The 15,728-nt window shown below is 43.7% G+C and overlaps 1 protein-coding gene across 8 annotated transcripts in view; it reads right to left on the bottom strand.

Annotated features, from left to right (window-relative positions):
* The window catches only part of TAF5L (TATA-box binding protein associated factor 5 like), a 315,508-nt gene that overhangs the window by 154,899 nt on the left and 144,881 nt on the right, over positions 1 to 15,728 (bottom strand). For 5 of the 8 annotated variants that reach the window (XM_083176416.1, XM_083176415.1, XM_083176412.1 and 2 more), the window contains one exon: positions 3,649 to 6,008. The exons of the other annotated variants lie outside the window; for them this stretch is intronic. In XM_083176416.1, coding sequence (XP_083032542.1) covers positions 3,996 to 6,008 — 2,013 coding nt within the window. In that variant the 3' untranslated portion in view covers positions 3,649 to 3,995. Of the gene's footprint in view, positions 1 to 3,648; positions 6,009 to 15,728 lie in introns of those variants that run through there. 8 annotated transcript variants of the gene reach the window in all.

Raw genomic sequence — 15,728 nt, 5'->3', positions numbered from 1 at the left:
CAGCGATCGCAAAAGGCTGAATATGGAGGAATAAACTGAATGCGTGTATTTATCGGAAGATGGAATAAGGAAACTGCTCATTAAGACCTCGAGGATGGATGACGTCTAAACGATGGATCCATCTCGCTTCGCATTGGAGCAGTTTAAGACCACGGTTTCCACCAATGGAGGCACACAATCAATCATACGGTAACGTAAGCTGGATAAAGAGTGCTTATGTTCTGCAAAATGTTTAGTGACAACCAGATCACTTTTGCCTGTAGCTAAGGCTTGCAGAATCGTGCTTTTATGCATGGCCATCCTGTCTTTAAACCTGCATTCAGTCTTACCAATATATTGCAGGCTGAACGGGCATATTAATTGATATACCAAGAACGATGAATTGCATGTGAAGTGATGCTGGATTTTGTATTTTTGCCCTGTGTGTGGGTGGTTAAACGAATCTCCTGTTAACATAAACTGGCATGAAACACAAGCACATTTAAAGCACCCTTTGCGTAGGGGTCCTAGCCAGGATTTTGCTACTGGGATAGGATTGTGGCAATGTCAGTTTTGACTAATTGATGGGATCAGAGCTGGAATTGTATCGGTTGACCCAAGGCAGTACATTGTCTGCGGAGGTTTCCTTGTTTTTCGGTGTCAATAATGTTAGCCTGTTAATCTTGAGAACCCGTTCTTTGCACTTTAATAGGTCATTTGCATTTGCCCTTGCATGGACATTAGTAATGGAATGTTTCCGCTACACACACTGTATACTCTGTATATATGTATATTGTCGATGCCATGCCTTTTTGTTTTACCGATTGTAATTTATTTGTATCACCACACAGTCACTGTATATAGCATTACGCAATTTAGCATCGTATACTGATGTTGTGATCCGCCCGCCGACAAAGGCGGGGATTATTGCTATTCAGGATACGTGCGATTATCGCACTGAGATTTTACGCCAACTGTCTGATTCTGCCGTTTATCGTGCTTTACTGATCCTACTTTGCTGTTTAAGAATAAACTGGTTCAGAGACTCACGTTTGCTGTAAATGATGGGGTTATTGATCAGGCCCTCATGGATGCTCTAGTACCTAAGTGGCCAGTGGTACTGCTGATATATACCTTGCCTAAGGTGCATAAAAATCTTGAGCATCCCCCTGGGCGGCCCATCATAGCAGCCCGTGGATCTCTGTTCCAGAATTGTGCTGTTTATATTGATACTTTGTTGCAGCCTTGCATCGTAGCCTAACAACATCATCTGATTGACAACACTGCATTTTTAAACAAGTTGTCCGCCATTGAGGATATACCTGCCGATTGTCTGCTTTGCAGCATTGACATTAGCAGCTTATATACGGTCATTCCAAATGAGGAGGGTATAAGTGCTGTACGCGACCTCATTTGTAATCATCCAGCATACAAAGATCCAGATGCCAGTCTTAGCTGTGATTTGCTGCAGATGATATTAACCTCAATTTTTTCTTTTTGATAAAAACTTAACTGCAGGTGTCTGGCTGTGCGATGGGGTCCAATGTGGCCCCATCGTACGCCAACACCTACATGATGAAGGCAGAACAGGACATAACCCTTTGGCTGCTGGCAGGGTTAAGTTTTATGTCCGATATATCAATGATGTATTCCTGCTGTGGTCAGCATCCAAGCAGGAATTTGTCCAGTTCATTGATAATCATAATTTGTCCGATAGTCCCATCAAATTGACATAGAATGTTGATGCGCATTCTGTCAATTATTTGGATGTGGCGGTGTCACTTTGCAATGGTGTATTTCAGACCACACTTTTCCAAAAAAAGCACAGATAGGAATACTATTTTACATGCAGCCAGTTTCATCCTTTGCCTTTAAAAAATGGTCTTCCTTTTTCTCAGTTCCTGCGGGCACGCAGTATCTGTAGTTCTCATGCTGAAGCAGTTGAACAGATCAATGACATGTTGGGTGGGTTTGGTGAAAGGGGATATTGTCGGGATTTGCTGCTTAATGCTAAAGATCCAGTTATGTCTATTCCTCGGCAGCAATTATTAAATAAAAAATCACTAAACTTGATACCAAACGCCTACCATGGGTCAATCATTTCAGTACTGCCAGCAATGACATTAATAAAATCAGCAAGAAGTTATGGCCCATTGTGCAGGCAGATTCTGAGGTAGGCATCAATGCTACCCGCATTATGTCCTGCTATACCAGGGGGCGTAATATCCGTGATTGGGTGATGAAGGCTGATATTTCCCGTCGCCCAATCACGGATAATACTACTTCTAATTTCCTTGGGATCAACAAAGGATGTTTTCGCTGTCTAAATTGTATGACATGGCGGTCATTGGTTGCAGGTGTCAGTTTGTCACCCTTACAGTGGCAAACGTTATTTTATCCGGCATCGTGTCACTTGCATGACTCCATTCATTATCTACATGATAACTTGCCCATGTGGGCCAAGTTATGTCCGCAAAACCGACTGCACCTTACGTGTCTGCATGACAGCCCACCGCTATGCGAATCGTTTAGCCCTCACATCTGGCTCCAGCGACCAGCCAGTAACACAGGCACGAGTATCAGGGTAACCATAGGCGCTACCTCCGTAACTAGGAAGTGCATCATCTAGGGATGCCGGGCTGGAAGGGCGATGTTTCGTGACAGCGGGTTGGAGTAGCGTCTCATTGCCACAGAGACGCGGCTGTTAGAAACAGCCCCAACATGTTAAAACTAACATATAAGACATAATAAAATATATGTGCATTAAGACCCCACTTATATGGGGATGAAGACAAGACATTAGTGACATATTAATGTGTGAATACCGTATGTGAAATATATTGGTGTGCAAGTGCGCATCATCACTATACATATTTATGTGACCTATGTTCATGTGGTACCAATTAAAATATTAATACTGTGAACCTGGACTGTTCTCAAAGTAGCTGGGGGAGGTATTTTTCTACAGACATACTGTATACAGTAAACAGTGGGCTCAATGGGAGTGAATACTGATTGATCATGGGGGTAGGTGCAGAAGCATGCATTGACATTCAAATTCTACTACAGTACACAACAGTATATTTCAGTGTATACTGTAGACTGGGAACAATATCATGTGAATAGTACATACTAAATACAGAATTAAATCCAAGAACTCTGTACCTAAAGTACATACTCTTTCCCTAAAGTAAGGACTTTAACCTAAAGTGAAAGATTTACTCGTGCAAAAAATAACCCCGTTCTTTGTAATACAGTATGTAATGACAATAACTGTATCCTGTACATGGCAGCCTGTCATTGTTAATTTTTTTTGTGCAAAACGAATTTGCAAAGCACCAAATAACTTTATTGTTAAAAAATAAATAAAAAGTAGTACATTAAAAAAAATTGTACCCCACTATGGATCGAACCAGTATTGCTGCTAACAGTATAACTGTGTCAGGGGGCGTGGCCACAGCGGTGCGGGAGTGAGAGTGTCGGAGGAAGGAGCTCCCTGGTCAATGAATGTCCGTGCTACTAAGCCACCTGCCTGGTGAGCCTGGCCCGGGAAAAAACACCATGCATTAACGCAGGGCTTGACAAATTTTTCTAAAATCTAGGAGCCAGGACAAAAGTGTAGGAGCCAGACAAACTAAATCGCCCCCAAAAAATAAAAAGACTGAAAACTTGAACAAGGTGTACTTTAATTAAAGCAGCATGAAACAGGACATGCATAGAACAATAATGCCTATCACTAATGAACCTATTTGTTGTGTTTGTGTCCATGTACATGGCGTGTTCCTTTGGAGCTGAAGTACCACCTGTCAACAGACATGTCAGGATCGAAATCTTCAGTAGATGGACCGTTCATATGGATCATCATCAGGTCACCTAAACTTTCCTCTTGCATGGATGATCTTAGCTTGTTTTTAATGACATTCATCAGGCTAAATCCTCTCTCACAGGACACCGTGGAAATGGGCAACACAGAGACAATGCACAACAACCTTCCCAGAATCGGAAATCTGTCTGGATTAGTCAGTGATAAGGAGGTCACTCAGTTTTTTCCCTTTGCCAAGAACTTTGAATTCATACCACTCATTGAGTAGATTTGTTTCACAAAAAACTTTATCTTCTGACAGCAATTCTTTAAAATGAAGTGCTATTTTTTTTATTTCAAGGACACCATAACTTTCCAAGCTGCTTTCAGTTGGCCAAGAGAACGAATCGAAAATTGTAGTGCATTTATCAATTTCTTGCATGCTGAGGAATCTCTCTTTTAAGTATTTTACGGCATTTTTAATTAAATTTTCCTTGTTTAATTGGACAGAAGATGCTTCTGCATTACTTACACCGTGCAGCTGCACATCTTGATACTTCCCAGTTAAAGTAGTAGCATTCAGAAACTTTTCTTCGTAATCTCCATTGGAAGATTTAAGTGATAAAAGAGATGAGATTGTGTTTTTAACATGCATCTCTACTGTGCTCAGAAAAAGCTCTTCTCTTTGAAATAAGAGTGAAATATTTTTGTGTAACACCAGGTAGTCCAGGATGAAGTGCAGCATGTGCACAAATTTGTAATCTGTGAGTTTTTTCAACAATCCTTTTGCAACTGATGAAGTGGTATCATTATGTTCTGCTGCAACACTTTCCAGATGAATGGTGACACACTTCCAATCTGTAACAAGGGCTGAGAGAGCACCCACCTTGCTTGCAACCCACCGTACATTATGCAAGTATTGAAACTTTCTAATCTTGAGTTCCAGGTTTTCAGCAACAATTTTTAATTCTCGCATTCTTTTTGGAGACTGCTGATAGAATTTATACAGCGTCTTCAAGACCATGTCAAGGTCCTGCATGTACTTCACATTTTTGACGGAAGATAGAACACTCAAGTTTAATCTATGTGTAATACAATGGACACCAATAACATGTTTCACTTTTTGCTTAATTTTCTGTACCAGCCCGTTTTCTGCACCGATCATGTTTGCTGCACCGTCCGTTCCAATACCAATTAGAAGTTGATCGTAGAACAGTGATTTTAGAAGCCCAAGTTTTTCTAGTTCCTTCTCCATTGTATTTACGTAGCCTTCTGAAGTAGCACTTTCAAGAGGAACAACTGACAAAAAGGTTTCACATACAGCTTTGTTCTTGATGTATCTCACATGCAGGATTAACTCTTCAACATCATTATTATCAGTTGATCCATCAAGTAGTATAGTAACATATTTAGCTTCTTTTAGTTCAGAAATCAAACGATCCTTGATAACGTTTGCAATGGAGGAGATAAATTCTTTACATCTTTTGTCATTGCCATATTCATTTGTTGTTTTAACCCCCAATTTTCTTGTCAACTTCAGTAAACCCTCAAAATCAGAAAAGGGCTTGTTATTTTTTGCTATGTAGTAGGCCACATTAAAAAGAATTTTTAATTGATTAAACATCTTTTCATCCATTTTCTTTATGCATGCAGCCCAAGGAGTAGCGTCTGGAGCAAGTTGCGCATCTCGAGCTTTTACACACTTTTGATGCTGGTACGATTTTTGATGCTTTCGAAAGCTGTCCATCTTGAATGGCCCTGAATAACCTTGGACTATCTTTGAATTTCCATCTGCCATTTCAGGAAATGAGGCACACATATCACATTTAGCAATACCGGTAGTCTGATCATAGATCAGCCATGGAAGTTCCTTGCACCATTCGGTTTTGAATTTCCTTCTCCTCAAGGGTTGAACCAGAACTACAGGAGTAGAGGTTGTAGTAGAAGTTGTGCTTGAGCTATTTTCAAAACTTGTGGATGTCGACACCTCAATCTGTTTATCGCAGCTAGTGGAACATATGGGTCTTTCTTCTCTCTCTGTACGTATGGGTCTTTCTTCTCTCTCTGTACATATGGGTCTTTCTTCTCTCTCAGTAGAGTTTAAATTTACTTCAGAAGGCTTAGTAAAAAAATGTGTCAGTCGTAACTGTTTGGGATTTTCAGTAATAGCAGTGTTTTTTACATGTGTACGCTTCATTGTATAGTTGAGCCAAAGATGAAGTGCAAACTGTGTGTAAAAAAAAAAAAACAGAACAATTATAACTGATCTATACAAAAACATATGGGTCTGAAAGTGTGCTATGCAGCATTCCATTGTGCAATCGCTTAAGGCCTTTGGTATTTCTGTGCCGCCCAGCTTCTGTAAATGGTGGCCTTGGGATGATGCTGCTATGCAGTTGGTTGTATTCCAACAAGCTTCAGAGGGCTCAGGGGGTATGCAGTCCTGACTGTGGTGCTGACCGTTCCAATGACAGAGAATAGTTGAACATTCACATCAGTTCCTGCCCCAGTGGAGCTTACAATCTATACTCCATACCACATGTACATGCACACACATTCATTTGGTTAATTTTGTGAGGAGCCAAATAACCTACCAGTATATTTTTGTATTTGTGGGAGCAGCCAGAAGAAACCCACGCAAGTATGAGGAGAATATACAAACTCCGCACAGTTAGAGCCATGGTGGGAATGGAACCCAAGACCTCAGTGCTGTGAGGCTGTAATGCTAACCTTTACACCCTATAGCACAAGTATAGCTCTTTTCTGCATAATAATTATTTGACTGCCGCACCAAATGTATAGGGATGCATGCACAGGTGGATTTAAAACGGCGGGCCACCAAACACAGATATGCTGCAGAGATTTAGACACAAATATAATTCCTGATCCTCAACTGCAGTCCAACAAGCAATTATTATGCACAGAAGAGCAATATATACTGCATTTCTATAATAAAGCCAGTAACTGGATAATTTCAACTATAATTACTTGACATTATCCAGTTACTGACTTTATTGTAGAAATGCAGTATGTATAGCTCTTTTCTGCATAATAATTACTTATTTGACTGCCACACCACATGTATAGGGATATATGCACAGGTGGATTTAAAACGGCGGGCCACCAAACACAGAGATAAAGCACAATGGAATATGCTGCGCTATATAAGAAACTGTAAATAAATATGCTGCAGAGATTTAATAATGAACATGAATATAATTCTTGATCATCAACTGCAGTCAAACAAGCTATTACTATGCACATAAGATAAATATACTCCGCATTTCTAGAATAAAGCCAGTAACTGGATAATTTCAACAAAAATGTAGTTGACATTATGCAGTTACTGACTTTTATTGTAGAAATGCAGTATGTATAGCTCTTTTCAGAATTGCAGTGGGAGCAGGGTTTGAACAATGGCAGTTTGCAAAACAGCACCATAACAACCTATGCTTAGTAAATGAACCCCGATTGTCCCTTTCAAAATATCACATTTAAAAAAAAAAAAATCTACTCATTGTCACTATACCAGCTCCTGTGCTTACACCTGATGAGGACGGAGCTGAACTCCGCTCAGCAATGCGGGCAAATAGTGTTCACTCTAGGATTTTTTTATGGCAGGGCACATTATACAGTAATAATGCCCCAGTAGTGCCATGCCATAATTTCACCAGCATTGACACATATAATCCCCCAGCAGTGACACCCAAGTAATGCCCCCAGCAGTGACACCCAAATAATGCCCCCAGCAGTGACACCCAAGTAATGCCCCCCAGCAGTGACACCCAAGTAATGCCCCCCAGCAGTGACACCCAAGTAATGCCCCCAGCAGTGACACCCAAGTAATGCCCCCCAGCAGTGACACCCAAGTAATGCCCCCAGCAGTGACACCCAAGTAATGCCCCCAGCAGTGACACCCAAGTAATGCCCCCAGCAGTGACACCCAAATAATGCCCCCAGCAGTGACACCCAAGTAATGCCCCCCAGCAGTGACACCCAAGTAATGCCCCCAGCAGTGACACCCAAGTAATGCCCCCAGCAGTGACACCCAAGTAATGCCCCCAGCAGTGACACCCAAATAATGCCACCCAGCAGTGACACCCAAGTAATGCCCCCCAGCAGTGACACCCAAGTAATGCCCCCCAGCAGTGACACCCAAGTAATGCCCCCAGCAGTGACACCCAAATAATGCCCCCAGCAGTGACACCCAAATAATGCCCCCAGCAGTGACACCCAAGTAATGCCCCCCAGCAGTGACACCCAAGTAATGCCCCCCAGCAGTGACACCCAAGTAATGCCCCCCAGCAGTGACACCCAAGTAATGCCCCCCAGCAGTGACACCCAAGTAATGCCCCCAGCAGTGACACCCAAGTAATGCCCCCAGCAGTGACACCCAAGTAATGCCCCCAGCAGTGACACCCAAGTAATGCCCCCAGCAGTGACACCCAAGTAATGCCCCCAGCAGTGACACACAAGTAATGCCCCCAGCAGTGACACACATATAATGCCCCCCAGCAGTGACACACACGTAATGCCCCCCCGCAGTGACACCCAAATAATGCCCCCAGCAGCGACACACATGTAATGCCCCCAGCAGCGACACACATGTAATGCCCCCAGCAGCGACACACATGTAATGCCCCCAGCAGCGACACACATGTAATGCCCCCAGCAGCGACACACATGTAATGCCCCCAGCAGTGACACCCATGTAATGCCCCCAGCAGTGACACCCAAATAATGCCCCCAGCAGTGACACCCAAATAATGCCCCCAGCAGTGACACCCAAATAATGCCCCCAGCGGTGACACCCAAATAATGCCCCCAGCGGTGACACCCAAATAATGCCCCCAGCAGTGACACCCAAATAATGCCCCCAGCAGTGACACACATGTAATACCCCCAGCAGTGAAATATACAGTGTATAACGCACCTAGCAGTGACAGAGATGTAGTGCACTAGTAATGCTCACCGCACCGCCCTCTTCTGCTGAGGTGAGAAGCAGAGATTGCACTTTTCCCACCAATGACCCCGGCAGCTATTTCAAATCTGAAGCCAGCTCCTCAGCCAATCACTGACCCCGGCTGCTGGCAGCAGAGCTCCGATTGGCGGGCGCTTTCAAATATAGACTATATTTACAGTTAGTTACAAAATGGCCACGGCGCAGCGCCCTGCAAAATAAGCTGAATAGGAATCGGGTCCACAGCTGAGCGCTGCGGATGTCAGCGCAGGAGCTGGTGTCAGTAACATTCACTGCTCCAGCTCCTGCGCTGTGTGATTTGTCCCCCTAGCTGTATGCGGCTCCCCCACTGCCCGCATAGCAGATCAGATACCTGCGGGTGTCAGCTGTGTGCAGTAGCTGGCTATTTGAATTCGGATCACTAGTAGCCGGCCACCGCAGGAGCTGGAGTAGTGTCTGTTAAGCCACCAGTTCCTGCGCCCTCCCCAGCAGCACTCCGCTTAGTTATGCCGGAGTGGAATTCAAATAGCCGGCTACTGCACACAGCTGACACCCGCAGGTATCTGATCTGCTATGCGGGCAGTGGGGGAGCCGCATTCAGCTAGGGGGACAAATCACACAGCGCAGGAGCTGGAGCAGTGAAGGTTACTGACAGTAGCTCCTGCGCTAACACCAGCTCCTGCGCTGACATCCGCAGCGCTCAGCTATGCGCGCAGGGGGGGGGGGGGGAGGGGGATTCAGCTAGGGGGATAGCGCAGGAGCTGGAGCAGTGTCTGTTACCGCTGACACCCGCGGCGCTCAGCCATGGGGGCAGGTGGGGAGCGGAATTCCAATAGCCGGCAAATGAGACACACCACTGTCGCAGCTCTACCTATCACCTCAATAGACGGCAGGCGTCAGGTGACATCCCGCAGAATCTAGTCGCCAGACAGAAAAATCTGGTCGACCTGGCGACCGGGGTTTGTCGAGCCCTGCATTAATGGCATAACAGTGGAGGATATCACCTGAATTGCTGGCGGACACTCTGATTGCCCTGGTGCCTGTTGTGCGGCTGCCGCTGCTTGCGGGATCCACTGTCTGGGCTGGAGCGTGTTCTCGCGTGTCTGGAGTGAAGGGCGGTGGGAGCGTCTCCCTTCCTCCCTCTTCCTGGTGGTCGCGGCACACGTGACCGTACAGCCGCACAAACAGTGTGGAGCGCCGGATGTGGGTGACCGGCATGGGCGTCTGGAGCCCCGCTTGATAGATCCTGTCCCCCGGCTGGAGACGCATGAACCCCGCTGATACACGGGCGCAACGAGAGAGGGAGGCGGTGAGAGAGTCTCCTCTCCCTAATTGCACCCAGCCTGCAGCAGCCAGAGGATACCTATATAATAACTCCTAGCTAGCAAGCCCCTACCCAGTGGCAGTAAAGTGGGGCTGTGAGAGGGCTCCCCTTGGCCACCAACTGTGGGCACTGAGGCAGGCCCCACTTGGCCTCAGGCGACATCCCCCTGCTGAAATCTAAGGTTCATATCCACTTGGGAGCCTCTATAGTCCCAAAGCAGCAGGAGGATTATCACTGAGGGGACTGTTCTAAAGGACGCCAGGATTCTCACAACAACAGGGGCATTACAGCATTGATCTCCAGGACGAGCTTTGTAAGAAAACTGCAAGTTTTCAATCTGAACACAGACTGCAATCCTCTCGATCACTGGTTGCAAAATGGGGATCCATAAAGAACTCATACAACAGACCGGTGCAGTATAATTTACGGTCTTTATTACCAGCATTGTATTACTTGTTTCTATAGAAATCTACGCCCTGCATATGTAATTAACAGCTTGGGGCATACAATTGCTGCAGTAAATGCATGTTTAGATAAGCAGTCCCTGTCGGCCTAAACAGACTAAGGAACCAGTGAAGAACTGTATGGTATATAGACAGCTAAATATTGGGTATTACACCACTGCCCCTTGGGCCTACAATTGCTGCAGTATATACGTGTTTGGATGAATAGTCTTTGATTGCCCAAATAGACTACAGAACAAGGACTGTATTGCACACGGACTGCTAAATACTGGGCATTATATCTCTGCCCCTTAACAAACGGCACTTGGGTGTGATTGAGGAGACTATTCCTTCAGGCTCCGCGGCCCTAGGAGGGGAAAAAGGGGAAGGGGAAAGGAAGAAAAAAAAAGGGGGAAATACCGTGGCCCGTTTGGAGAGGTACGCACGAGCACAAGGGGGGAATACTTTACAGACCCCCACCACGACTCCACAATCAACCCCCTCCAAAAGCAAGAGTCCCCCGCCGGTACCTGAAATTACCCTTCAGCAAGTACTGGAGGCAATAAACACCTCAGAACAGCGGCTGTCGTAGCAAATAAAAGGGGTTCAATTAGAAATCTCCTCCATTAAGTGTGACCTTAAAATTACAACAGAAAGAATTAATGTAGCTGAAACAAGGATCTCGGCGCTTAAGGACGCCAATAATCAGTGATCCAGTAAGGTGAATAAATTGTCCCAGCAAGTAACTGAAATTAAATCTAAAATGCTAGATGTTGAAGGCCGATTAAGAAGAAACAACTTGCGATTTGTGGGCATACCAGAAAAAGAAGAGGGCTTAGATGCCGCCAAGTTTATACTGGAATGGATGTATGCAACATTCGGGCATTCTCCAAGCAATTTGCAATAGAACGGGCACATAGAGTGCCGTCTAGGCCACTTCCACCGGGGTCCCCTCCACGGACTTTACTAGTCAAAATTCTAAATTTCCAGGACACGATATTGCGTTTAATACGCTCCAAGGGGCATCTGGAACATAATGGGGTCCATATTTCTGTATTTCCAGACTTTGCACTGGAGGTGCAGAAGGAGAGAGCGAAGTTTGCGGAAGTGAAAAAACGCCTTCGGGAAAAAAATCTGAAATACTCCATGGTATTTCCTTCTAAACTCCGGGTGATATATAATAACGAGACTATATTTTTTCAAGCCCCACATGAAGCCGCTAAGTGGCTGGATAATCATGCACCCGGGTCAAGGCAGCTGGCTAGGCCTATGTGAAACAACAAAGACTTTATCAGGGAGCTCCCCGCAAATTGGTGGCTTATTTTTTTCTGGGAGGGGGGGGGGGGGGGGGAAGGTATGCCTAGGGTTGGGAGGTATACAGGGAGGGGGGGGGGTTAATTGTGGGGGAGGGTGGATTTTTTTTCTCTGTTTGTCATTTTACTATTATTGTTATTGTCACATATACTATTGATTGAGGGTACGAAGCTGCTGCGCCTGTTTACTGGTTATAATCTATGGATGATCTGTCTTGCAGAGAGGGGGGAGGTCAGGTGGTGTCCCTTAATTGAAAAATGACAGTGAAGGCATTAATCTGGAACGTCCGGGGGTTAAATGAAAAAATAAAACGGTCCCCAACGATCCCTAGTAATAAATCAATTAAGAAAATATGGGCCAGACATTATCTCGATCACAGAAACTCACTTGATAGGTGGGAAACAGATGGCTTTGAAAAGACCATGGGTCGGATATGCATGTCACGCCTCCTTCTCCTCCTCTACAAGGGGGGTATCATTACTGATAAAAAAAAATACTTGTCCTTTATCTGTAATAGGAGTTGGGTAGATCCAAATGGCTGTTATATTTTTATTGATTGTCATTAATGCAGTACAGTTCATAATCTTGTCCATATATATACCTCCGCCCTTCTCATTTATAATCTTGGTAAAAGCTGCAGAGTTTATGGCTACGTCCCCTAATGCTTCGATTATCTGTATGGGTGATTTCCATAACATCCTAGACCCTGAATTGGATAGATGGAGTAGTGGCGGAGCGGGTAAACCTAGGAGCCACAAAGATTTTGTAAACTTTATAGGAGATATAGGTTTGGAAGATCAGTGGAGGTTACGAAATCCCTCCTCTCAATTCTCATGCTTCTCCGCATCCTATCAGGCATTCTCTAGGATTGATTTGATTTTAGTCTCCAAAGGCCTCATCCCCCAAGTCCAGAAGATAGAGTATAAACCAAGGGGTATATCGGATCACTCGCCGGTATACATGGAAATTTCCCTGGACTATGATCGAGGATGTAGCTTTTGGAGCTTCAATCCAAATTGGTTGAATAAAGCTGGGGCGAAAATGGATTTGGAGGAACAGTGGATAGAATTTTGGGAATTAAATAAAGGGTCAGTGAAGGCTCCCATACTATGGGATGCCTTCAAGGCCTATCTCCGGGGCACTCTCAGGAAAAGCATTGCCGAACTAAAAAGAGAGAGCCGAGTCAAGATACAGGAAATGGCAGATAACAGCTTAGCCAAGGAAAAATAATTTTTGGAAAAAAATAACGATCAATCATATCAGGCCTGGCAAAAGGCACAAAAAGATTGGTTAGATTCAATAAAATTGGAAAATTTAAAAAGTATGCAACATAAATCACAGGTAAATTACAGTAGTTCGGATAGATCAGGTAAACACCTCGCTTTCCTGGTACAAGCTGAACAACCATCTAAAACCATTAGTATGATTGCGAATGAAGAAGGGGAAGTGGTATATAAGACTCCCGAGATAGGAGAAGTCTTTAGGTCATACTTTTCTAAGATATATACTACCAACTCTTATAAAAGCTCTAAAGAAGTCGAGGAATATCTAAAATTGATTCATCTTCCATTATTAAATATAGAGGCATATACAGACCGGGAGGCCCCAATAAAAATTGAATAAATAATCCAAGCTATTACAGATTCCCCCAATGGTAAAGCCCCTGGAGTAGACGGGATTCCAGTAGAGCTCTACAAAAAATATATAAAATCATTAGCTCCTCTGCTTTTAGAGACCTTTGAAAACTCATTTGAGGAGGGTGTTATTCCATTATCAATGACAGAGGCCAAATTGGTGGTAATACCAAAACCAGGGAAAAATGTCAAGGAAATAGACTCGTATAGACCAATATCTTTGCCAAAATTTTGGCCAGTATCTTAGCTTCAGAGGGAATCAAATAGGTTGAATCAATATATCTATACGTTAGTACACCCGGACTAGTCCGGTTTTATGCCCAGGAAAGAAACCTCTATAAATATAAGACGATTGTATACTTATTTACAGACAGGAGGGAAGGACGATAGCAGTTTGGTGGTGGTATCGATTGACGCGATAAAAGCCTTCGATACTGTAGAATGGTCATATTTATGGGCTGTATTAAGATCATTCGGGCTGGGACCAAACTATATTAAATGGATTCAACTTTTATATACCACACCGAGCGCACGGGTTGCTGTTAACTGATGGATCTCCCCGGCATTTCCCATTTCTAGGGGAACAAGGCAGGGGTGTCCACTCTCCCCTGCCTTGTTCGCCCTGGCGATTGAGCCATTGGCTTGTAAAGTGAGACAATATATAAAAGCCGCTGATATGCCTTCTGGAGGGCAGAGAAATGGGATTTCATTATATGCCGATGATCTTTTGATCTATTTATCAGATTATTCAAAATCTCTTATGGAGACGTTGGAGGTAATTGAGGAGTTTGGGAACTTCTCCGGATTTAGAATTATTTAAGACTAAATCTGTTCTTTTTCCAGCAGGTCACCCGTTTAAGTATCAACCGTATCCGCCTCTTCCAATACAGTGGGTAACATCCTTTAAATATCTGGGTATTATAGTGTCTTGGGAATCTAAGGATTTTGAGAAGCTTAATATCCAACCACTGTTTGGCTTAATATCCAACTGCTGTTTGATTGGCTAGGTAAGAAAATTAAATCTTGGAGAAGACTTCCTTTGATAGTAACCTGAAGAATAAACGTGGTAAAAATGGTGGTCCTTCCTAAGTTTCTGTACGTAGTCAATCAATCACCGATTTACCTTGTAAAATCGCTGTTTAGAAAATTAAACAGTATTTTGGCCTAATTTGTTTAGAATAATGCCCGTTCAAAAATTAAACTAAGTAACTTAATGAGGGAGAGAGGAGACGGGGGGTTGGGTCTACCTGACTTTAGGAGGTATTATATGGCGGCTCAGTTGTCACATCTTAGGCCATGGTTCTGTCAGGATGAACAACGCAGAGAAACAGTGGATAATTTCATCTCCTTTTCGACCCCGGGGATTAGCCCAACACAGAATTTTACAGGGAAAAAAAGACCAAGACAGACCCCCCCCCCCCTTAATTGCCCAAGCTATTACAATATGGCAAGAAGCCAATAAAATATTAGAAATTGATTTTATGGATACAGACTATTTTTTGCCAGACTATTTTACAAATACCGAGTTGGAGACCCTGCAAATTAAAGCAGCGTGGTACCCCCATGCCGTGACTAAACTTAGTCAAATCTTTGACCCAGCAGGACTCAAATCATTTATACAGCTGAAAGAGGAATTTTAAATTACCGCAGGCCTTTTTCTTTCGCTATCTTCAGCTGAGAAGTGTGATACAGGCTAAAAACGAAAATAAAATCCCCTTATTTGGAGAATCTCCAATAAAATTAATACTAAAATCAAGTAACAAATCAAAGTTAGTATCAAGAATATATAAAATATTAGGCAAAAATATACACAAGGATGGATTAAGGGAATTAAAGGGAAAATGGGAAGCAGATCTGGGGGGGTATAAATAACGAGGAATGGAGAAGGGCTAAATCTGCAATAACCAGAACCACAAATTCGCTTTGTGTTCAACTGACACAACTGTATATTTTACATAGGTCATATCTTTCAGTTACAACCTTAGCGAAGTTTTCTGGGCATTCTCTAACAAATTGTCCTAAATGTGATGACCCTTCCGGGAACTTTTTTCCATCTAATCTGGAACTGTTACAGAGTGGCAGAATTTTGGGAAAAAGTTAAATGCACTATAGTAGACACAGGGATCTCTAAGGAGCTCTTAACCCCAAGATGTTGTTTGTTGGGAATAGTAGGCGAAGAAGCAATGGGCAGTGAAAAAACATATATTAATGACTTATGCTCAATGGCAAAAGTGATTGTGGGAAGAACCTGGATGTCCAAGGACCCCCCGGA

The sequence above is a fragment of the Crinia signifera genome, chromosome 3 (assembly GCF_055691185.1).
Source record: "Crinia signifera chromosome 3, ASM5569118v1, whole genome shotgun sequence".
NCBI classification, from domain to species: Eukaryota; Metazoa; Chordata; class Amphibia; order Anura; family Myobatrachidae; genus Crinia; species Crinia signifera.
Note: the sequence above shows the minus strand (reverse complement) of the source record. Positions and strands in the feature narration are given on the sequence as shown.